The sequence below is a fragment of the Phyllobates terribilis genome, unplaced genomic scaffold (genome assembly GCF_046119375.1).
Source record: "Phyllobates terribilis strain yellow unplaced genomic scaffold, ASM4611937v1 Scaffold_4__5_contigs__length_816908805, whole genome shotgun sequence".
In the NCBI taxonomy this organism is placed as follows: Eukaryota; Metazoa; Chordata; class Amphibia; order Anura; family Dendrobatidae; genus Phyllobates; species Phyllobates terribilis.
This window is the reverse complement of record NW_027362764.1, coordinates 25,266,986-25,292,095: the sequence shown is the minus strand read 5'-3', so window position 1 is coordinate 25,292,095 and position 25,110 is coordinate 25,266,986. Positions and strand designations below refer to the sequence as shown.

At 40.7% G+C, this 25,110-nt stretch overlaps 1 protein-coding gene across 1 annotated transcript in view; it reads right to left on the bottom strand.

Moving 5' to 3' along the window:
• The window catches only part of LOC141264605 (uncharacterized), a 69,741-nt gene that overhangs the window by 8,434 nt on the left and 36,197 nt on the right, over positions 1 to 25,110 (bottom strand). Inside the window, exons 4-5 of the mRNA XM_073676883.1 lie at positions 20,646 to 20,948; positions 16,841 to 17,237 (exon numbers count right to left, since the gene is read on the bottom strand). Coding sequence (XP_073532984.1) covers positions 16,841 to 17,237; positions 20,646 to 20,948 — 700 coding nt within the window. The remainder of the gene's footprint in view (positions 1 to 16,840; positions 17,238 to 20,645; positions 20,949 to 25,110) is intronic.

Genomic DNA, 25,110 nt, shown 5'->3' with positions numbered 1-25,110 from the left:
TCCTGTATATATACTGAGATGTCAGTGTCCTGTATATATATACTGAGGTGTCAGGGTCCTGTATATACACTGAGATGTCAGGGTCCTGTATATATACTGAGGTGTCAGGGTCCTGTATATATACACTGAGATGTCAGGGTCCTGTATATATACACTGAGATGTCAGTGTCCTGTATATATACACTGAGATGTCAGGGTCCTGTATATATACTGAGGTGTCAGTGTCCTGTATATATACTGAGGTGTCAGTGTCCTGTATATATACTGAGGTGTCAGTGTCCTGTATATATACTGAGGTGTCAGTGTCCTGTATATATACTGAGGTGTCAGTGTCCTGTATATATATACTGAGGTGTCAGTGTCCTGTATATATACTGAGGTGTCAGGGTCCTGTATATATACTGAGATGTCAGTGTCCTGTATATATACTGAGGTGTCAGTGTCCTGTATATATATATATACACTGAGGTGTCAGGGTCCTGTATATATACTGAGGTGTCAGGGTCCTGTATATATACTGAGGTGTCAGGGTCCTGTATATATACTGAGGTGTCAGTGTCCTGTATATATACTGAGGTGTCAGTGTCCTGTATATATACTGAGGTGTCAGTGTCCTGTATATATATACTGAGGTGTCAGTGTCCTGTATATATACTGAGGTGTCAGGGTCCTGTATATATACTGAGGTGTCAGTGTCCTGTATATATACTGAGGTGTCAGTGTCCTGTATATATATACTGAGATGTCAGGGTCCTGTATATATACTGAGATGTCAGGGTCCTGTATATATACTGAGATGTCAGGGTCCTGTATATATACACTGAGATGTCAGGGTCCTGTATATATACACTGAGATGTCAGGGTCCTGTATATATACTGAGATGTCAGTGTCCTGTATATATACTGAGGTGTCAGTGTCCTGTATATATACTGAGGTGTCAGGGTCCTGTATATATATACTGAGGTGTCAGGGTCCTGTATATATACTGAGGTGTCAGTGTCCTGTATATATATACTGAGGTGTCAGTGTCCTGTATATATACTGAGGTGTCAGGGTCCTGTATATATACTGAGGTGTCAGGGTTCTGTATATATACTGAGGTGTCAGGGTTCTGTATATATACTGAGGTGTCAGGGTTCTGTATATATACTGAGGTGTCAGTGTCCTGCATATATATATACTGAGGTGTCAGTGTCCTGTATATATACTGAGGTGTCAGGGTCCTGTATATATACTGAGGTGTCAGGGTCCTGTATATATACTGAGGTGTCAGTGTCCTGTATATATACTGAGGTGTCAGGGTCCTGTCTATATACTGAGGTGTCAGGGTCCTGTCTATATACTGAGGTGTCAGTGTCCTGTATATATACTGAGGTGTCAGTGTCCTGTATATATACTGAGGTGTCAGGGTCCTGTATATATACTGAGGTGTCAGGGTCCTGTATATATACTGAGGTGTCAGTGTCCTGTATATATACTGAGGTGTCAGTGTCATGTATATATACTGAGGTGTCAGTGTCCTGTATATATACTGAGGTGTCAGGGTCCTGTATATATATACTGAGGTGTCAGTGTCCTGTATATATACTCTGAGGTGTCAGTGTCCTGTATATATACTGAGGTGTCAGGGTCCTGTATATATATACTGAGGTGTCAGTGTCCTGTATATATACTGAGGTGTCAGGGTCCTGTATATATATACTGAGGTGTCAGTGTCTTGTATATATACTGAGGTGTCAGGGTCCTGAATATATACTGAGGTGTCAGTGTCCTGTATATATATACTGAGGTGTCAGTGTCCTGTATATATACTGAGATGTCAGGGTCCTGTATATATACACTGAGATGTCAGGGTCCTGTATATATACTGAGGTGTCAGGGTCCTGTATATATACTGAGGTGTCAGTGTCCTGTATATATACTGAGGTGTCAGTGTCCTGTATATATACACTGAGGTGTCAGTGTCCTGTATATATACTGAGATGTCAGGGTCCTGTATATATACACTGAGATGTCAGGGTCCTGTATATATACTGAGATGTCAGGGTCCTGTATATATATACTGAGGTGTCAGGGTCCTGTATATATACTGAGGTGTCAGGGTCCTGTATATATATACTGAGGTGTCAGGGTCCTGTATATATACTGAGATGTCAGTGTCCTGTATATATACTAAGGTGTCAGGGTCCTGTATATATATATATATACTGAGGTGTCAGTGTCCTGTATATATACTGAGGTGTCAGGGTCCTGTATATATACTGAGGTGTCAGGGTCCTGTATATATATACTGAGGTGTCAGGGTCCTGTATATATACTGAGATGTCAGTGTCCTGTATATTTACTGAGGTGTCAGGGTCCTGTATATATACTGAGATGTCAGGGTCCTGTATATATACTGAGGTGTCAGGGTCCTGTATATATACTGAGGTGTCAGGGTCCTGTATATATACTGAGGTGTCAGGGTCCTGTATATATACTGAGGTGTCAGGGTCCTGTATATATACTGAGGTGTCAGGGTCCTGTATATATACTGAGGTCTCAGTGTCCTGTATATATACTGAGGTGTCAGGGTCCTGTATATATACTGAGGTCTCAGTGTCCTGTATATATACTGAGGTGTCAGTGTCCTGTATATATACTGAGGTGTCAGGGTCCTGTATATATATACTGAGGTGTCAGGGTCTTGTATATATATACTGAGGTGTCAGGGTCCTGTATATATACTGAGGTGTCAGTGTCCTGTATATATACTGAGGTGACAGGGTCCTGTATATATATACTGAGGTGTCAGGGTCCTGTATATATACTGAGGTGTCAGTGTCCTGTATATATACTGAGGTGTCAGGGTCCTGTATATATACTGAGGTGTCAGTGTCCTGTATATATACTGAGGTGTCAGTGTCCTGTATATATATACTGAGATGTCAGTGTCCTGTATATATACTGAGCTGTCAGTGTCCTGTATATATACTGAGGTGTCAGGGTCCTGTATATATACTGAGGTGTCAGGGTCCTGTATATATACTGAGATGTCAGTGTCCTGTATATATACTGAGCTGTCAGTGTCCTGTATATATACTGAGGTGTCAGGGTCCTGTATATATACTGAGGTGTCAGTGTCCTGTATATATACTGAGGTGTCAGGGTCCTGTATATATACTGAGGTGTCAGTGTCCTGTATATATACTGAGGTGTCAGGGTCCTGTATATATACTGAGGTGTCAGTGTCCTGTATATATACTGAGATGTCAGTGTCCTGTATATATACTGAGGTGTCAGTGTCCTGTATATATACTGAGATGTCAGTGTCCTGTATATATACTGAGCTGTCAGTGTCCTGTATATATACTGAGGTGTCAGGGTCCTGTATATATACTGAGGTGTCAGGGTCCTGTATATATACTGAGGTGTCAGGGTCCTGTATATATACTGAGATGTCAGGGTCCTGTATATATACTGAGGTGTCAGGGTCCTGTATATATACTGAGGTGTCAGGGTCCTGTATATATACTGAGGTGTCAGTGTCCTGTATATATACTGAGGTGTCAGGGTCCTGTATATATATACTGAGGTGTCAGGGTCCTGTATATATACTGAGGTAGAATCATAGAATGGTAGAGTTGGAAGGGACCTCCTGGGTCATCTGGTCCAACCCCCTGCTCAAAGCAGGATTCACTAAATCATCTCAGACAGATGTCTGTCCAGCCTCTGTTTGAAGACGTCCATTGAAGGGGAACTCACCACCTCTCGTGGCCGCCTGTTCCACTCATTGATCACCTCACTGTTATACAGTGTCTTCTAATATCTAATCTGTGTCTCCTCCCATTTAGTTTCATCCCATTGCTTCTAGTCTTTCCTTGTGCAAATGAGAATAAAGATGATCCTTCTACAATGTGACAGCCCTTGACATATTTGTAGACAGCTATTAAGTCTCCTCTCAGTCTTCTTTTTTGCAAGCTAAACATTCCCAAATCCTGCAACCGTTCCTCATAGGACATGGTTTGCAGACCAGTCACCATTCTGGTCGCTCTTCTCTGAACTTGCTCCAGTTTATCAATATCTTTTTTTAAAATGTGGTGCCCAAAACTGTACACAGTATTCCAGATGAGGTCTGACCAAAGAGGAGTAAAGACCGATAATGACTTCACGTGATCTAGACTCTATGCTTCTGTTAATACATCCCAGAATTGTATTTGCCTTTTTTGCTGCTGCATCACACTGTTGACTCATGTTCAGTCTATGATCTATTAGTATACCTAAGTCTTTTTCACATGTACTGTTGCTTAGCTCTATTCCTCCCATTCTGTATATGCTTTTTTCATTTTTATTGCCCAGATGTAGTACTTTCCATTTTTCCCTGTTAAAAACCATTCTGTTGGTTGCTGCCCACTGCTCCAGTTTATTTAGGTCTTTTTGAATCCTCTCTCTCTCTTCTCTAGTATTAGCTATCCCTCCTAGCTTTGTGTCATCAGCAAATTTAATCAGCTTACCCTCAATTCCTTCATCTAAATCATTGATAAAGATGTTGAACAATACAGGTCCCAGGACGGAGCCCTGTGGTACCCCACTTGAGACATTCATCCAGCTGGATGTGAAGCCATTTACAACCACCCTTTGAGTCCGATCACTAAGCCAGTTATGAATCCACCTAACAGTTGCCTGGTCCATTGCATACTTGGTCATTTTTTCAATAAGGATGGTGTGAGATACTTTTTCAAATGCTTTGCTGAAGTCAAGATATACTATATCTACAGCATTTCCCTGATCCACCCAGTCAGTGATTCTGTCATAGAAGGAAATTAAGTTAGTCTGACATGACTTGTTAGTTACAAACCCATGCTGACTCTGGTTAATCACTTCATTCTTATCCATGTACTTACATACATGTTGTTTAATAATTTGTTCAAAGATCTTTCCTGGTATAGAAGTCAGACTCACCGGCCTATAGTTCCCTGGGTCCACCTTCTTCCCCTTTTTGAAGATAGGAACAACATTTGCTCTTCTCCAGTCTTCTGGGACTTCTCCTGTTCTCCAAGAATTTTCAAAGATTATGGAGAGTGGTTCTAAAATTTCTTCTACGATCTCCTTCAGTACTCTGGGGTGTAATTCATCTGGACCTGGAGACTTGAACTCATTTATGTTAGCTAAATATTCCCTCACAATCTTTCGGTTTACAGATAACTTGGATTCCTCTATTCCTTTAAAAGGACAGTGAAGATCAGTTGATGTTACATTTTCTTTCTGAGAGAAAACAGATGCAAAATAGGAATTAAAAAGTTTGGCCTTCTCAACATCCTCTCTTACCATTTCTCCATTTTCATCCTGTAAAAATCCTATAGCATCTTTGACTTTTCTTTTACTTTTGACATACCCCCAAAATCCTTTTTTATTGCTTTTGACATCTCTTGCAAGCCTTAATTCATTGTCAGCTTTAGCTAACCTGATACGTGCCCTGCAGGATCTGCAGACTGCATTATAATCTTCTTTAGATATGCCTCCCTCTTTCCATTTAATAAACATTTCTTTCTTTCTTTTTAGCATGTGTTTAAGTTCTGTGCTCATCCATCCTGGTTTCCTTAAATGCTTCCCATTCTTCCTACTTTTCGGGATTGTTAACGATTGTGCTTTGAGAATCTCATTTTTAAAAGGTGTCAGGGTCTTGTATATATGCTGAAGTGTCAGTGTCCTGTATATATACTGAGATGTCAGTGTCCTGTATATATACTGAGGTGTCAGGGTCCTGTATATATACTGAGGTGTCAGGGTCCTGTATATATATACTGAGGTGTCAGGGTCCTGTATATATATACTGAGGTGTCAGGGTCCTGTATATATATACTGAGGTGTCAGGGTCCTGTATATATATACTGAGGTGTCAGGGTCCTGTATATATATACTGAGGTGTCAGGGTCCTGTATATATACTGAGGTGTCAGTGTCCTGTATATATACTGAGGTGTCAGTGTCCTGTATATATACTGAGATGTCAGTGTCCTGTATATATACTGAGGTGTCAGTGTCCTGTATATATATACTGAGGTGTCAGTGTCCTGTATACATACTGAGATGTCAGTGTCCTGTATATATACTGAGGTGTCAGGGTCCTGTATATATACTGAGGTGTCAGTGTCCTGTATATATACTGAGGTGTCAGGGTCCTGTATATATAATGAGGTGTCAGGGTCCTGTATATATACTGAGATGTCAGTGTCCTGTATATATATACTGAGGTGTCAGGGTCCTGTATATATACTGAGGTGTCAGGGTCCTGTATATATACTGAGGTGTCAGTGTCCTGTATATATACTGAGGTGTCAGTGTCCTGTATATATACTGAGGTGTCAGTGTCCAGTATATATATACTGAGGTGTCAGGGTCCTGTATATATATACTGAGGTGTCAGGGTCCTGTATATATACTGAGGTGTCAGGGTCCTGTATATATACTGAGATGTCAGGGTCCTGTATATATACTGAGATGTCAGGGTCCTGTATATATACTGAGATGTCAGGGTCCTGTATATATACTGAGTTGTCAGGGTCCTGTATATATATACTGAGGTGTCAGTGTCCTGTATATATATACTGAGGTGTCAGTGTCCTGTATATATACTGAGGTGTCAGTGTCCTGTATATATATACTAAGGTGTCAGTGTCCTGTATATATATACTGAGGTGTCAGGGTCCTGTATATATACACTGAGATGTCAGTGTCCTGTATATATATACTGAGGTGTCAGTGTCCTGTATATATATACTGAGGTGTCAGGGTCCTGTATATATACACTGAGATGTCAGGGTCCTGTATATATATACTGAGGTGTCAGTGTCCTGTATATATACTGAGGTGTCAGTGTCCTGTATATATACTGAGGTGTAAGGGTCCTGTATATATACACTGAGATGTCAGTGTCCTGTATATATATACTGAGGTGTCAGTGTCCTGTATATATACTGAGGTGTCAGTGTCCTGTATATATATACTGAGGTGTCAGGGTCCTGTATATATACACTGAGATGTCAGTGTCCTGTATATATACTGAGGTGTCAGGGTCCTGTATATATATACTGAGGTGTCAGGGTCCTGTATATATATACACTGAGGTGTCAGGGTAGTGTATATATACTGAGGTGTCAGGGTCCTGTATATATACTGAGGTGTCAGGGTCCTGTATATATACTGAGATGTCAGTGTCCTGTATATATACTGAGGTGTCAGGGTCCTGTATATATACACTGAGGTGTCAGGGTCCTGTATATATACTGAGGTGTCAGGGTCCTGTATATATACTGAGGTGTCAGGGTCCTGTATATATACTGAGGTGTCAGGGTACTGTATATATACTGAGATGTCAGTGTCCTGTATATATACTGAGGTGTCAGGGTCCTGTATATATACACTGAGGTGTCAGGGTCCTGTATATATACTGAGGTGTCAGGGTCCTGTATATATACTGAGGTGTCAGGGTCCTGTATATATACTGAGGTGTCAGTGTCCTGTATATATATACTGAGGTGTCAGTGTCCTGTATATATATACTGAGGTGTCAGTGTCCTGTATATATATACTGAGGTGTCAGTGTCCTGTATATATACTGAGGTGTCAGTGTCCTGTATATATATACTGAGATGTCAGGGTCCTGTATATATACTGAGATGTCAGGGTCCAGTATATATATACTGAGGTGTCAGGGTCCAGTATATATATACTGAGGTGTCAGGGTCCTGTATATATACTGAGATGTCAGGGTCCTGTATATATACTGAGATGTCAGGGTCCTGTATATATACTGAGATGTCAGGGTCCTGTATATATACTGAGGTGTCAGTGTCCTGTATATATACTGAGGTGTCAGGGTCCAGTATATATACTGAGGTGTCAGGGTCCTGTATATATACTGAGGTGTCAGGGTCCTGTATATATACTGAGGTGTCAGGGTCCTGTATATATACTGAGATGTCAGGGTCCTGTATATATACTGAGATGTCAGGGTCCTGTATATATACACTGAGATGTCAGGGTCCTGTATATATACACTGAGATGTCAGGGTCCTGTATATATACACTGAGATGTCAGGGTCCTGTATATATACACTGAGATGTCAGTGTCCTGTATATATACTAAGGTGTCAGGGTCCTGTATATATACTGAGGTGTCAGGGTCCTGTATATATACTGAGATGTCAGTGTCCTGTATATAAACTGAGGTGTCAGGGTCCTGTATATATACACTGAGGTGTCAGGGTCCTGTATATATACTGAGGTGTCAGGGTCCTGTATATATACTGAGGTGTCAGTGTCCTGTATATATACTGAGGTGTCAGGGTCCTGTATATATACTGAGATGTCAGGGTCCTGTATATATACTGAGGTGTCAGTGTCCTGTATATATACTGAGGTGTCAGGGTCCAGTATATATATACTGAGGTGTCAGGGTCCTGTATATATACTGAGATGTCAGGGTCCTGTATATATACTGAGATGTCAGGGTCCTGTATATATACTGAGATGTCAGGGTCCTGTATATATACACTGAGATGTCAAGGTCCTGTATATATACACTGAGATGTCAGGGTCCTGTATATATACACTGAGATGTCAGTGTCCTGTATATATACTGAGGTGTCAGTGTCCTGTATATATACTGAGGTGTCAGGGTCCTGTATATATACTGAGGTGTCAGGGTCCTGTATATATACTGAGGTGTCAGGGTCCTGTATATATACTGAGGTGTCAGTGTCCTGTATATATACTGAGGTGTCAGGGTCCTGTATATATACTGAGGTGTCAGGGTCCTGTATATATACAGAGGTGTCAGGGTCCTGTATAGATATACTGAGGTGTGAGGGTCCTGTATATATACTGAGGTGTCAGGGTCCTGTATATATACTGAGGTGTCAGTGTCCTGTATATATACTGAGGTGTCAGTGTCCTGTATATATATACTGAGGTGTCAGGATCCTGTATATATACTGAGGTGTCAGTGTCCTGTATATATACTGAGGTGTCAGTGTCCTGTATATATACTGAGGTGTCAGGGTCCTGTATATATACTGAGGTGTCAGTGTCCTGTATATATACTGAGGTGTCAGGGTCCTGTATATATACTGAGATGTCAGTGTCCTGTATATATACTGAGGTGTCAGGGTCCTGTATATATACTGAGATGTCAGTGTCCTGTATATATACTGAGGTGTCAGTGTCCTGTATATATACTGAGGTGTCAGTGTCCTGTATATATACTGAGATGTCAGTGTCCTGTATATATATACTGAGGTGTCAGTGTCCTGTATATATATACTGAGGTGTCAGTGTCCTGTATATATATATATATATACTGAGGTGTCAGGGTCCTGTACATATACTGAGGTGTCAGTGTCCTGTATATATATATATATACTGAGGTGTCAGTGTCCGGTATATATAGTGAGGTGTCAGTGTCCTGTATATATACTGAGGTGTCAGTGTCCTGTATATATACTGAGGTGTCAGGGTCCTGTATATATACTGAGGTGTCAGTGTCCTGTATATATATATATATACTGAGGTGTCAGTGTCCGGTATATATAGTGAGGTGTCAGTGTCCGGTATATATAGTGAGGTGTCAGTGTCCTGTATATATACTGAGGTGTCAGGGTCCTGTATATATACTGAGGTGTCAGGGTCCTGTATATATACTGAGGTGTCAGGGTCCTGTATATATACTGAGGTGTCAGGGTCCTGTATATATACTGAGGTGTCAGGGTCCTGTATATATACTGAGGTGCCAGGGTCCTGTATATATACTGAGGTGCCAGGGTCCTGTATATATACTGAGGTGTCAGTGTCCTGTATATATACTGAGGTGTCAGTGTCCTGTATATATACTGAGGTGTCAGTGTCCTGTATATATACTGAGATGTCAGTGTCCTGTATATATACTGAGGTGTCAGTGTCCTGTATATATACTGAGGTGTCAGGGTCCTGTATATATACTGAGGTGTCAGGGTCCTGTATATATACTGAGGTGTCAGGGTCCTGTATATATACTGAGGTGTCAGGGTCCTGTATATATACTGAGGTGTCAGTGTCCTGTATATATACTGAGGTGTCAGTGTCCTGTATATATACTGAGGTGTCAGTGTCCTGTATATATACTGAGATGTCAGGGTCCTGTATATATACTGAGGTGTCAGGGTCCTGTATATATACTGAGGTGTCAGTGTCCTGTATATATACTGAGGTGTCAGTGTCCTGTATATATACTGAGATGTCAGTGTCCTGTATATATACTGAGGTGTCAGGGTCCTGTATATATACTGAGGTGTCAGTGTCCTGTATATATATATATATATACTGAGGTGTCAGGGTCCTGTATATATACTGAGGTGTCAGTGTCCTGTATATATATATATATACTGAGGTGTCAGTGTCCGGTATATATACTGAGGTGTCAGTGTCCTGTATATATACTGAGGTGTCAGTGTCCTGTATATATATATACTGAGGTGTCAGGGTCCTGTATATATACTGAGGTGTCAGGGTCCTGTATATATACTGAGGTGTCAGGGTCCTGTATATATACTGAGGTGTCAGGGTCCTGTATATATACTGAGGTGCCAGGGTCCTGTATATATACTGAGGTGTCAGTGTCCTGTATATATACTGAGGTGTCAGTGTCCTGTATATATACTGAGGTGTCAGTGTCCTGTATATATACTGAGATGTCAGGGTCCTGTATATATACTGAGGTGTCAGGGTCCTGTATATATACTGAGGTGTCAGTGTCCTGTATATATACTGAGGTGCCAGGGTCCTGTATATATATACTGAGGTGTCAGGGTCCTGTATATATACTGAGGTGTCAGTGTCCTGTATATATACTGAGGTGTCAGTGTCCTGTATATATACTGAGGTGTCAGGGTCCTGTATATATACTGAGGTGTCAGGGTCCTGTATATATACTGAGGTGTCAGGGTCCTGTATATATACTGAGGTGCCAGGGTCCTGTATATATACTGAGGTGTCAGTGTCCTGTATATATACTGAGATGTCAGTGTCCTGTATATATACTGAGATGTCAGTGTCCTGTATATATATACTGAGGTGTCAGTGTCCTGTATATATACTGAGGTGTCAGTGTCCTGTATATATACTGAGATGTCAGTGTCCTGTATATATACTGAGGTGTCAGTGTCCTGTATATATATACTGAGGTGTCAGGGTCCTGTATATATACTGAGGTGTCAGTGTCCTGTATATATACTGAGATGTCAGGGTCCTGTATATATACTGAGGTGTCAGTGTCCTGTATATATATACTGAGGTGTCAGGGTCCTGTATATATATACTGAGGTGTCAGTGTCCTGTATATATACTGAGGTGTGAGGGTCATGTATATATATACTGAGGTGTCAGGGTCCTGTATATATATACTGAGGTGTCAGTGTCCTGTATATATACTAAGGTGTCAGGGTCCTGTATATATACTGAGGTGTCAGTGTCCTGTATATATATACTGAGGTGTCAGGGTCCTGTATATATATACTGAGGTGTCAGGGTCCTGTATATATACTGAGGTGTGAGGGTCATGTATATATATACTGAGGTGTGAGGGTCCTGTATATATATACTGAGGTGTCAGTGTCCTGTATATATATACTGAGGTGTCAGTGTCCTGTATATATATACTGAGATGTCAGTGTCCTGTATATATACTGAGATGTCAGTGTCCAGTATATATATACTGAGGTGTCAGGGTCCTGTATATATATACTGAGGTGTCAGGGTCCTGTATATATACTGAGGTGTCAGTGTCCTGTATATATACTGAGGTGTCAGGGTCCTGTATATATACTGAGGTGTCAGGGTCCTGTATATATACTGAGGTGTCAGGGTCCTGTATATATATACTGAGGTGTCGGTGTCCTGTATATATACTGAGGTGTCAGTGTCCTGTATATATACTGAGGTGTCAGTGTCCTGTATATATACTGAGGTGTCAGTGTCCTGTATATATACTGAGGTGTCAGGGTCCTGTATATATACTGAGGTGTCAGTGTCCTGTATATATACTGAGGTGTCAGTGTCCTGTATATATACTGAGGTGTCAGGGTCCTGTATATATACTGAGGTGTCAGTGTCCTGTATATATACTGAGGTGTCAGGGTCCTGTATATATACTGAGGTGTCAGGGTCCTGTATATATACGGAGATGTCAGTGTCCTGTATATATATACTGAGGTGTCAGTGTCCTGTATATATACTGAGGTGTCAGGGTCCTGTATATATACTGAGGTGTCAGTGTCCTGTATATATACTGAGGTGTCAGGGTCCTGTATATATACTGAGGTGTCAGGGTCCTGTATATATACTGAGATGTCAGTGTCCTGTATATATATACTGAGGTGTCAGTGTCCTGTATATATACTGAGGTGTCAGGGTCCTGTATATATATACTGAGGTGTCAGGGTCCTGTATATATACTGAGGTGTCAGTGTCCTGTATATATACTGAGGTGTCAGGGTCCTGTATATATATACTGAGGTGTCAGGGTCCTGTATATATACTGAGATGTCAGTGTCCTGTATATATATACTGAGGTGTCAGTGTCCTGTATATATACTGAGGTGTCAGTGTCCTCTATATATATACTGAGGTGTCAGGGTCCTGTATATATACTGAGGTGTCAGGGTCCTGTATATATACTGAGGTGTCAGGGTCCTGTATATATACTGAGGTGTCAGTGTCCTGTATATATACTGAGGTGTCAGGGTCCTGTATATATACTGAGATGTCAGTGTCCTGTATATATATACTGAGGTGTCAGTGTCCTGTATATATACTGAGGTGTCAGGGTCCTGTATATATACTGAGGTGTCAGGGTCCTGTATATATACTGAGGTGTCAGTGTCCTGTATATATACTGAGGTGTCAGGGTCCTGTATATATATATACTGAGGTGTCAGTGTCCTGTATATATACTGAGGTGTCAGTGTCCTCTATATATATACTGAGGTGTCAGGGTCCTGTATATATACTGAGGTGTCAGTGTCCTGTATATATACTGAGGTGTCAGGGTCCTGTATATATATACTGAGGTGTCAGGGTCTTGTATATATACTGAGGTGTCAGGGTCCTGTATATATACTGAGGTGTCAGGGTCCTGTATATATACTGAGGTGTCAGTGTCCTCTATATATATACTGAGGTGTCAGTGTCCTGTATATATATACTGAGGTGTCAGGGTCCTGTATATATACTGAGGTGTCAGGGTTCTGTATATATACTGAGGTGTCAGTGTCCTGTATATATACTGAGATGTCAGTGTCCTGTATATATATACTGAGGTGTCAGGGTCCTGTATATATACTGAGGTGTCAGTGTCCTGTATAAATACTGAGGTGTCAGTGTCCTGTATATATACTGAGATGTCAGTGTCCTGTATATATACTGAGGTGTCAGGGTCCTGTATATATACTGAGGTGTCAGGGTCCTGTATATATACTGAGGTGTCAGGGTCCTGTATATATACTGAGGTGTCAGTGTCCTGTATATATACTGAGATGTCAGTGTCCTGTATATATATACTGAGGTGTCAGTGTCCTGTATAAATACTGAGGTGTCAGTGTCCTGTATATATACTGAGATGTCAGTGTCCTGTATATATACTGAGGTGTCAGTGTCCTGTATATATACTGAGATGTCAGGGTCCTGTATATATACTGAGGTGTCAGTGTCCTGTATATATACTGAGGTGTCAGGGTCCTGTATATATACTGAGGTGTCAGTGTCCTGTATATATACTGAGATGTCAGGGTCCTGTATATATACTGAGGTGTCAGTGTCCTGTATATATACTGAGGTGTCAGGGTCCTGTATATATACTGAGATGTCAGTGTCCTGTATATATACTGAGGTGTCAGTGTCCTGTATATATACTGAGATGTCAGGGTCCTGTATATATACTGAGGTGTCAGTGTCCTGTATATATACTGAGGTGTCAGGGTCCTGTATATATACTGAGGTGTCAGGGTCCTGTATATATACTGAGGTGTCAGGGTCCTGTATATATACTGAGGTGTCAGTGTCCTGTATATATACTGAGGTGTCAGGGTCCTGTATATATACTGAGGTGTCAGTGTCCTGTATATATACTGAGGTGTCAGGGTCCTGTATATATACTGAGGTGTCAGTGTCCTGTATATATACTGAGATGTCAGGGTCCTGTATATATACTGAGGTGTCAGGGTCCTGTATATATACTGAGGTGTCAGTGTCCTGTATATATACTGTGGTGTCAGTGTCCTGTATATATACTGAGATGTCAGTGTCCTGTATATATACTGAGGTGTCAGTGTCCTGTATATATACTGAGGTGTCAGGGTCCTGTATATATATACTGAGGTGTCAGGGTCCTGTATATATATACTGAGGTGTCAGGGTCCTGTATATATATACTGAGGTGTCAGGGTCCTGTATATATACTGAGATGTCAGGGTCCTGTATATATACTGAGGTGTCAGTGTCCTGTATATATACTGAGGTGTCAGTGTCCTGTATATATACTGAGGTGTCAGGGTCCTGTATATATATACTGAGGTGTCAGGGTCCTGTATATATATACTGAGGTGTCAGGGTCCTGTATATATACTGAGATGTCAGGGTCCTGTATATATACTGAGGTGTCAGTGTCCTGTATATATACTGAGATGTCAGGGTCCTGTATATATACTGAGGTGTCAGGGTCCTGTATATATACTGAGGTGTCAGTGTCCTGTATATATACTCTGGTGTCAGTGTCCTGTATATATACTGAGGTGTCAGTGTCCTGTATATATACTGAGGTGTCAGGGTCCTGTATATATACTGAGGTGTCAGTGTCCTGTATATATACTCTGGTGTCAGTGTCCTGTATATATACTGAGATGTCAGTGTCCTGTATATATACTGAGGTGTCAGTGTCCTGTATATATACTGAGGTGTCAGGGTCCTGTATATATATACTGAGGTGTCAGGGTCCTGTATATATATACTGAGGTGTCAGGGTCCTGTATATATACTGAGGTGTCAGGGTCCTGTATATATACTGAGATGTCAGGGTCCTGTATATATACTGAGGTGTCAGGGTCCTGTATATATATACTGAGGTGTCAGTGTCCTGTATATATACTGAGGTGTCAGGGTCCTGTATATATATACTGAGGTGTCAGGGTCTTGTATATATACTGAGGTGTCAGGGTCCTGTATATATATACTGAGGTGTCAGTGTCCTGTATATATATATATATATACTGAGGTGTCAGGGTCCTGTATATATACTGAGGTGTCAGTGTCCTGTATATATATATATATACTGAGGTGTCAGTGTCCGGTATATATAGTGAGGTGTCAGTGTCCTGTATATATACTGAGGTGTCAGGGTCCTGTATATATACTGAGGTGTCAGGGTCCTGTATATATACTGAGGTGTCAGGGTCCTGTATATATACTGAGGTGTCAGGGTCCTGTATATATACTGAGGTGTCAGGGTCCTGTATATATACTGAGGTGTCAGGGTCCTGTATATATATACTGAGGTGTCAGGGTCTTGTATATATACTGAGGTAGAATCATAGAATCATAGAATGGTAGAGTTGGAAGGGACCTCCTGGGTCATCTGGTCCAACCCCCTGCTCAAAGCAGGATTCACTAGATCATCTCAGACAGATGTCTGTCCAGCCTCTGTTTGAAGACGTCCATTGAAGGGGAACTCACCACCTCTCGTGGCAGCCTGTTCCACTCATTAATCACCCTAACTGTCAAAAAGTTTTTTCTAATATCTAATCTGTGTCTCCTCCCATTTAGTTTCATCCCATTGCTTCTAGTCTTTCCTTGTGCAAATGAGAATAAAGATGATCCTTCTACAATGTGACAGCCCTTGACATATTTGTAGACAGCTATTAAGTCTCCTCTCAGTCTTCTTTTTTGCAGCTAAACATTCCGAAATCCTGCAACCGTTCCTCATAGGACATGGTTTGCAGACCAGTCACCATTCTGGTCGCTCTTCTCTGAACTTGCTCCAGTTTGTCTATGTCTTTTTTAAAATGTGGTGCCCAAAACTGTACACAGTATTCCAGATGAGGTCTGACCAAAGAGGAGTAAAGACCGATAATGACTTCACGTGATCTAGACTCTATGCTTCTGTTAATACATCCCAGAATTGTATTTGCCTTTTTTGCTGCTGCATCACACTGTTGACTCATGTTCAGTCTATGATCTATTAGTATACCTAAGTCTTTTTCACATGTACTGTTGCTTAGCTCTATTCCTCCCATTCTGTATATGCTTTTTTCATTTTTATTGCCCAGATGTAGTACTTTGCATTTTTCCCTGTTAAAAACCATTCTGTTGGTTGCTGCCCACTGCTCCAGTTTATTTAGGTCTTTTTGAATCCTCTCTCTCTCTTCTCTAGTATTAGCTATCCCTCCTAGCTTTGTGTCATCAGCAAATTTAATCAGCTTACCCTCAATTCCTTCATCTAAATCATTGATAAAGATGTTGAACAATACAGGTCCCAGGACGGAGCCCTGTGGTACCCCACTTGAGACATTCATCCAGCTGGATGTGAAGCCATTTACAACCACCCTTTGAGTCCGATCACTAAGCCAGTTATGAATCCACCTAACAGTTGCCTGGTCCATTGCATACTTGGTCATTTTTTCAATAAGGATGGTGTGAGATACTTTTTCAAATGCTTTGCTGAAGTCAAGATATACTATATCTACAGCATTTCCCTGATCCACCCAGTCAGTGATTCTGTCATAGAAGGAAATTAAGTTAGTCTGACATGACTTGTTAGTTACAAACCCATGCTGACTCTGGTTAATCACTTCATTCTTATCCATGTACTTACATACATGTTGTTTAATAATTTGTTCAAAGATCTTTCCTGGTATAGAAGTCAGACTCACCGGCCTATAGTTCCCTGGGTCCACCTTCTTCCCCTTTTTGAAGATAGGAACAACATTTGCTCTTCTCCAGTCTTCTGGGACTTCTCCTGTTCTCCAAGAATTTTCAAAGATTATGGAGAGTGGTTCTAAAATTTCTTCTACGATCTCCTTCAGTACTCTGGGGTGTAATTCATCTGGACCTGGAGACTTGAACTCATTTATGTTAGCTAAATATTCCCTCACAATCTTTCGGTTTACAGATAACTTGGATTCCTCTATTCCTTTAAAAGGACAGTGAAGATCAGTTGATGTTACATTTTCTTTCTGAGAGAAAACAGATGCAAAATAGGAATTAAAAAGTTTGGCCTTCTCAACATCCTCTCTTACCATTTCTCCATTTTCATCCTGTAAAAATCCTATAGCATCTTTGACTTTTCTTTTACTTTTGACATACCCCCAAAATCCATTTTTATTGCTTTTGACATCTCTTGCAAGCCTTAATTCATTGTCAGCTTTAGCTAACCTGATACGTGCCCTGCAGGATCTGCAGACTGCATTATAATCTTCTTTAGATATGCCTCCCTCTTTCCATTTAATAAACATTTCTTTCTTTCTTTTTAGCATGTGTTTAAGTTCTGTGCTCATCCATCCTGGTTTCCTTAAATGCTTCCCATTCTTCCTACTTTTCGGGATTGTTAACGATTGTGCTTTGAGAATCTCATTTTTAAAAGGTGTCAGGGTCTTGTATATATGCTGAAGTGTCAGTGTCCTGTATATATACTGAGATGTCAGTGTCCTGTATATATACTGAGGTGTCAGGGTCCTGTATATATACTGAGGTGTCAGGGTCCTGTATATATATACTGAGGTGTCAGGGTCCTGTATATATATACTGAGGTGTCAGGGTCCTGTATATATATACTGAGGTGTCAGGGTCCTGTATATATATACTGAGGTGTCAGTGTCCTGTATATATACTGAGGTGTCAGTGTCCTGTATATATACTGAGGTGTCAGTGTCCTGTATATATATACTGAGGTGTCAGTGTCCTGTATATATATACTGAGGTGTCAGTGTCCTGTATATATATACTGAGGTGTCAGTGTCCTGTATATATATACTGAGGTGTCAGTGTCCTGTATATATACTGAGATGTCAGTGTCCTGTATATATACTGAGATGTCAGTGTCCTGTATATATACTGAGGTGTCAGGGTCCTGTATATATACTGAGGTGTCAGTGTCCTGTATATATACTGAGGTGTCAGGGTCCTGTATATATACTGAGGTGTCAGGGTCCTGTATATATACTGAGGTGTCAGGGTCCTGTATAGATATACTGAGGTGTCAGTGTCCTGTATATATATACTGAGGTGTCAGGGTCCTGTATATATACTGAGGTGTCAGGGTCCTGTATATATACTGAGGTGTCAGTGTCCTGTATATATACTGAGGTGTCAGTGTCCAGTATATATATACTGAGGTGTCAGGGTCCTGTATATATATACTGAGGTGTCAGGGTCCTGTATATATACTGAGGTGTCAGGGTCCTGTATATATACTGAGATGTCAGTGTCCTGTATATATACTGAGGTGTCAGTGTCCTGTATATATACTGAGATGTCAGGGTCCTGTATATATACTGAGGTGTCAGGGTCCTGTATATATACTGAGGTGTCAGGGTCCTGTATATATACTGAGGTGTCAGTGTCCTGTATATATACTGAGGTGTCAGGGTCCTGTATATATACTGAGGTGTCAGTGTCCTGTATATATACTGAGATGTCAGGGTCCTGTATATATACTGAGGTGTCAGGGTCCTGTATATATACTGAGGTGTCAGGGTCCTGTATATATACTGAGGTGTCAGTGTCCTGTATATATACTGAGATGTCAGTGTCCTGTATATATACTGAGGTGTCAGTGTCCTGTATATATACTGAGGTGTCAGGGTCCTGTATATATATACTGAGGTGTCAGGGTCCTGTATATATACTGAGGTGTCAGTGTCCTGTATATATACTGAGGTGTCAGGGTCCTGTATATATACTGAGGTGTCAGTGTCCTGTATATATACTGAGGTGTCAGGGTCCTGTATATATATACTGAGGTGTCAGGGTCCTGTATATATATACTGAGGTGTCAGGGTCCTGTATATATACTGAGGTGTCAGGGTCCTGTATATATACTGAGATGTCAGGGTCCTGTATATATACTGAGGTGTCAGTGTCCTGTATATATACTGAGGTGTCAGTGTCCTGTATATATACTGAGGTGTCAGGGTCCTGTATATATATACTGAGGTGTCAGGGTCTTATATATATACTGAGGTGTCAGGGTCCTGTATATATATACTGAGGTGTCAGGGTCTTGTATATATACTGAGGTAGAATCATAGAATCATAGAATGGTAGAGTTGGAAGGGACCTCCTGGGTCATCTGGTCCAACCCCCGGCTCAAAGCAGGATTCACTAGATCATCTCAGACAGATGTCTGTCCAGCCTCTGTTTGAAGACGTCCATTGAAGGGGAACTCACCACCTCTCGTGGCCGCCTGTTCCACTCATTAATCACCCTAACTGTCAAAAAGTTTTTTCTAATATCTAATCTGTGTCTCCTCCCATTTAGTTTCATCCCATTGCTTCTAGTCTTTCCTTGTGCAAATGAGAATAAAGATGATCCTTCTACAATGTGACAGCCCTTGACATATTTGTAGACAGCTATTAAGTCTCCTCTCAGTCTTCTTTTTTGCAGCTAAACATTCCCAAATCCTGCAACCGTTCCTCATAGGACATGGTTTGCAGACCAGTCACCATTCTGGTCGCTCTTCTCTGAACTTGCTCCAGTTTGTCTATGTCTTTTTTAAAATGTGGTGCCCAAAACTGTACACAGTATTCCAGATGAGGTCTGACCAAAGAGGAGTAAAGACCGATAATGACTTCACGTGATCTAGACTGTATGCTTCTGTTAATACATCCCAGAATTGTATTTGCCTTTTTTGCTGCTGCATCACACTGTTGACTCATGTTCAGTCTATGATCTATTAGTATACCTAAGTCTTTTTCACATGTACTGTTGCTTAGCTCTATTCCTCCCATTCTGTATATGCTTTTTTCATTTTTATTGCCCAGATGTAGTACTTTGCATTTTTCCCTGTTAAAAAACATTCTGTTGGTTGCTGCCCACTGCTCCAGTTTATTTAGGTCTTTTTGAATCCTCTCTCTCTCTTCTCTAGTATTAGCTATCCCTCCTAGCTTTGTGTCATCAGCAAATTTAATCAGCTTACCCTCAATTCCTTCATCTAAATCATTGATAAAGATGTTGAACAATACAGGTCCCAGGACGGAGCCCTGTGGTACCCCACTTGAGACATTCATCCAGCTGGATGTGAAGCCATTTACAACCACCCTTTGAGTCCGATCACTAAGCCAGTTATGAATCCACCTAACAGTTGCCTGGTCCATTGCATACTTGGTCATTTTTTCAATAAGGATGGTGTGAGATACTTTTTCAAATGCTTTGCTGAAGTCAAGATATACTATATCTACAGCATTTCCCTGATCCACCCAGTCAGTGATTCTGTCATAGAAGGAAATTAAGTTAGTCTGACATGACTTGTTAGTTACAAACCCATGCTGACTCTGGTTAATCACTTCATTCTTATCCATGTACTTACATACATGTTGTTTAATAATTTGTTCAAAGATCTTTCCTGGTATAGAAGTCAGACTCACCGGCCTATAGTTCCCTGGGTCCACCTTCTTCCCCTTTTTGAAGATAGGAACAACATTTGCTCTTCTCCAGTCTTCTGGGACTTCTCCTGTTCTCCAAGAATTTTCAAAGATTATGGAGAGTGGTTCTAAAATTTCTTCTACGATCTCCTTCAGTACTCTGGGGTGTAATTCATCTGGACCTGGAGACTTGAACTCATTTATGTTAGCTAAATATTCCCTCACAATCTTTCGGTTTACAGATAACTTGGATTCCTCTATTCCTTTAAAAGGACAGTGAAGATCAGTTGATGTTACATTTTCTTTCTGAGAGAAAACAGATGCAAAATAGGAATTAAAAAGTTTGGCCTTCTCAACATCCTCTCTTACCATTTCTCCATTTTCATCCTGTAAAAATCCTATAGCATCTTTGACTTTTCTTTTACTTTTGACATACCCCCAAAATCCATTTTTATTGCTTTTGACATCTCTTGCAAGCCTTAATTCATTGTCAGCTTTAGCTAACCTGATACGTGCCCTGCAGGATCTGCAGACTGCATTATAATCTTCTTTAGATATGCCTCCCTCTTTCCATTTAAAAAACATTTCTTTCTTTCTTTTTAGCATGTGTTTAAGTTCTGTGCTCATCCATCCTGGTTTCCTTAAATGCTTCCCATTCTTCCTACTTTTCGGGATTGTTAACGATTGTGCTTTGAGAATCTCATTTTTAAAAGGTGTCAGGGTCTTGTATATATGCTGAAGTGTCAGTGTCCTGTATATATACTGAGATGTCAGTGTCCTGTATATATACTGAGGTGTCAGGGTCCTGTATATATACTGAGGTGTCAGGGTCCTGTATATATATACTGAGGTGTCAGGGTCCTGTATATATATACTGAGGTGTCAGGGTCCTGTATATATATACTGAGGTGTCAGGGTCCTGTATATATATACTGAGGTGTCAGGGTCCTGTATATATACTGAGGTGTCAGTGTCCTGTATATATACTGAGGTGTCAGTGTCCTGTATATATATACTGAGGTGTCAGTGTCCTGTATATATATACTGAGGTGTCAGTGTCCTGTATATATACTGAGATGTCAGTGTCCTGTATATATACTGAGATGTCAGTGTCCTGTATATATACTGAGGTGTCAGGGTCCTGTATATATACTGAGGTGTCAGTGTCCTGTATATATACTGAGGTGTCAGGGTCCTGTATATATACTGAGGTGTCAGGGTCCTGTATATATACTGAGGTGTCAGGGTCCTGTATAGATATACTGAGGTGTCAGTGTCCTGTATATATATACTGAGGTGTCAGGGTCCAGTATATATACTGAGGTGTCAGGGTCCTGTATATATACTGAGGTGTCAGTGTCCTGTATATATACTGAGGTGTCAGTGTCCAGTATATATATACTGAGGTGTCAGGGTCCTGTATATATATACTGAGGTGTCAGGGTCCTGTATATATACTGAGGTGTCAGGGTCCTGTATATATACTGAGGTGTCAGGGTCCTGTATATATACTGAGATGTCAGGGTCCTGTATATATACTGAGATGTCAGGGTCCTGTATATATACTGAGATGTCAGGGTCCTGTATATATACTGAGGTGTCAGTGTCCTGTATATATATACTGAGGTGTCAGTGTCCAGTATATATATACTGAGGTGTCAGGGTCCTGTATATATATACTGAGGTGTCAGGGTCCTGTATATATATACTGAGGTGTCAGTGTCCAGTATATATATACTGAGGTGTCAGTGTCCTGTATATATATACTGAGGTGTCAGTGTCCAGTATATATATACTGAGGTGTCAGGGTCCTGTATATATACTGAGATGTCAGGGTCCTGTATATATACTGAGTTGTCAGGGTCCTGTATATATATACTGAGGTGTCAGTGTCCTGTATATATATACTGAGGTGTCAGGGTCCTGTATATATACTGAGATGTCAGGGTCCTGTATATATACTGAGTTGTCAGGGTCCTGTATATATACTGAGGTGTCAGTGTCCTGTATATATACTGAGGTGTCAGTGTCCAGTATATATATACTGAGGTGTCAGGGTCCTGTATATATATACTGAGGTGTCAGGGTCCTGTATATATACTGAGGTGTCAGGGTCCTGTATATATACTGAGATGTCAGGGTCCTGTATATATACTGAGATGTCAGGGTCCTGTATATATACTGAGTTGTCAGGGTCCTGTATATATACTGAGGTGTCAGTGTCCAGTATATATATACTGAGGTGTCAGTGTCCTGTATATATATACTGAGGTGTCAGTGTCCTGTATATATACTGAGGTGTCAGTGTCCTGTATATATATACTAAGGTGTCAGTGTCCTGTATATATATACTGAGGTGTCAGGGTCCTGTATATATACACTGAGATGTCAGGGTCCTGTATATATATACTGAGGTGTCAGTGTCCTGTATATATACTGAGGTGTCAGTGTCCTGTATATATATACTAAGGTGTCAGTGTCCTGTATATATATACTGAGGTGTCAGTGTCCTGTATATATACTGAGATGTCAGGGTCCTGTATATATACTGAGGTGTCAGTGTCCTGTATATATACTGAGGTGTCAGGGTCCTGTATATATACACTGAGATGTCAGTGTCCTGTATATATACTGAGGTGTCAGGGTCCTGTATATATATTCTGAGGTGTCAGGGTCCTGTATATATACTGAGGTGTCAGGGTCCTGTATATATACTGAGGTGTCAGGGTCCTGTATATATACTGAGGTGTCAGTGTCCTGTATATATATACTGAGATGTCAGTGTCCTGTATATATACTGAGATGTCAGTGTCCTGTATATATACTGAGGTGTCAGTGTCCTGTATATATACTGAGGTGTCAGTGTCCTGTATATATACTGAGGTGTCAGTGTCCTGTATATATATATACTGAGGTGTCAGTGTCCTGTATATATACTGAGATGTCAGGGTCCTGTATATATACTGAGGTGTCAGGGTCCTGTATATATACTGAGGTGTCAGTGTCCTGTATATATATACTGAGGTGTCAGTGTCCTGTATATATACTGAGGTGTCAGGGTCCTGTATATATACTGAGGTGTCAGTGTCCTGTATATATACTGAGGTGTCAGGGTCCTGTATATATATATACTGAGGTGTCAGGGTCCTGTATATATACTGAGGTGTCAGTGTCCAGTATATATATACTGAGGTGTCAGGGTCCTGTATATATATATACTGAGGTGTCAGGGTCCTGTATATATACTGAGGTGTCAGGGTCCTGTATATATACTGAGATGTCAGGGTCCTGTATATATACTGAGATGTCAGGGTCCTGTATATATACACTGAGGTGTCAGTGTCCTGTATATATATACTGAGGTGTCAGTGTCCTGTATATATATACTGAGGTGTCAGTGTCCTGTATATATACTGAGGTGTCAGTGTCCTGTATATATACTGAGGTGTCAGTGTCCTGTATATATATACTGAGGTGTCAGTGTCCTGTATATATACTGAGGTGTCAGGGTCCTGTATATATACTGAGGTGTCAGTGTCCTGTATATATACTGAGATGTCAGTGTCCTGTATATATACTGAGGTGTCAGTGTCCTGTATATATACTGAGGTGTCAGTGTCCTGTATATATATACTGAGGTGTCAGTGTCCTGTATATATATACTGAGGTGTCAGTGTCCTGTATATATACTGAGATGTCAGTGTCCTGTATATATACTGAGGTGTCAGGGTCCTGTATATATACTGAGGTGTCAGTGTCCTGTATATATACTGAGATGTCAGTGTCCTGTATATATACTGAGGTGTCAGTGTCCTGTATATATACTGAGGTGTCAGTGTCCTGTATATATACTGAGGTGTCAGTGTCCTGTATATATACTGAGATGTCAGTGTCCTGTATATATACTGAGGTGTCAGTGTCCTGTATATATACTGAGGTGTCAGGGTCCTGTATATATACTGAGGTGTCAGTGTCCTGTATATATACTGAGATGTCAGTGTCCTGTATATATACTGAGGTGTCAGTGTCCTGTATATATACTGAGGTGTCAGTGTCCTGTATATATACTGAGGTGTCAGTGTCCTGTATATATATACTGAGGTGTCAGTGTCCTGTATATATATACTGAGGTGTCAGTGTCCTGTATATATACTGAGATGTCAGTGTCCTGTATATATACTGAGGTGTCAGTGTCCTGTATATATACTGAGGTGTCAGTGTCCTGTATATATATACTAAGGTGTCAGTGTCCTGTATATATATACTAAGGTGTCAGTGTCCTGTATATATATACTGAGGTGTCAGGGTCCTGTATATATACACTGAGATGTCAGGGTCCTGTATATATATACTGAGGTGTCAGTGTCCTGTATATATATACTGAGGTGTCAGGGTCCTGTATATATACTGAGATGTCAGGGTCCTGTATATATACTGAGGTGTCAGTGTCCTGTATATATACTGAGGT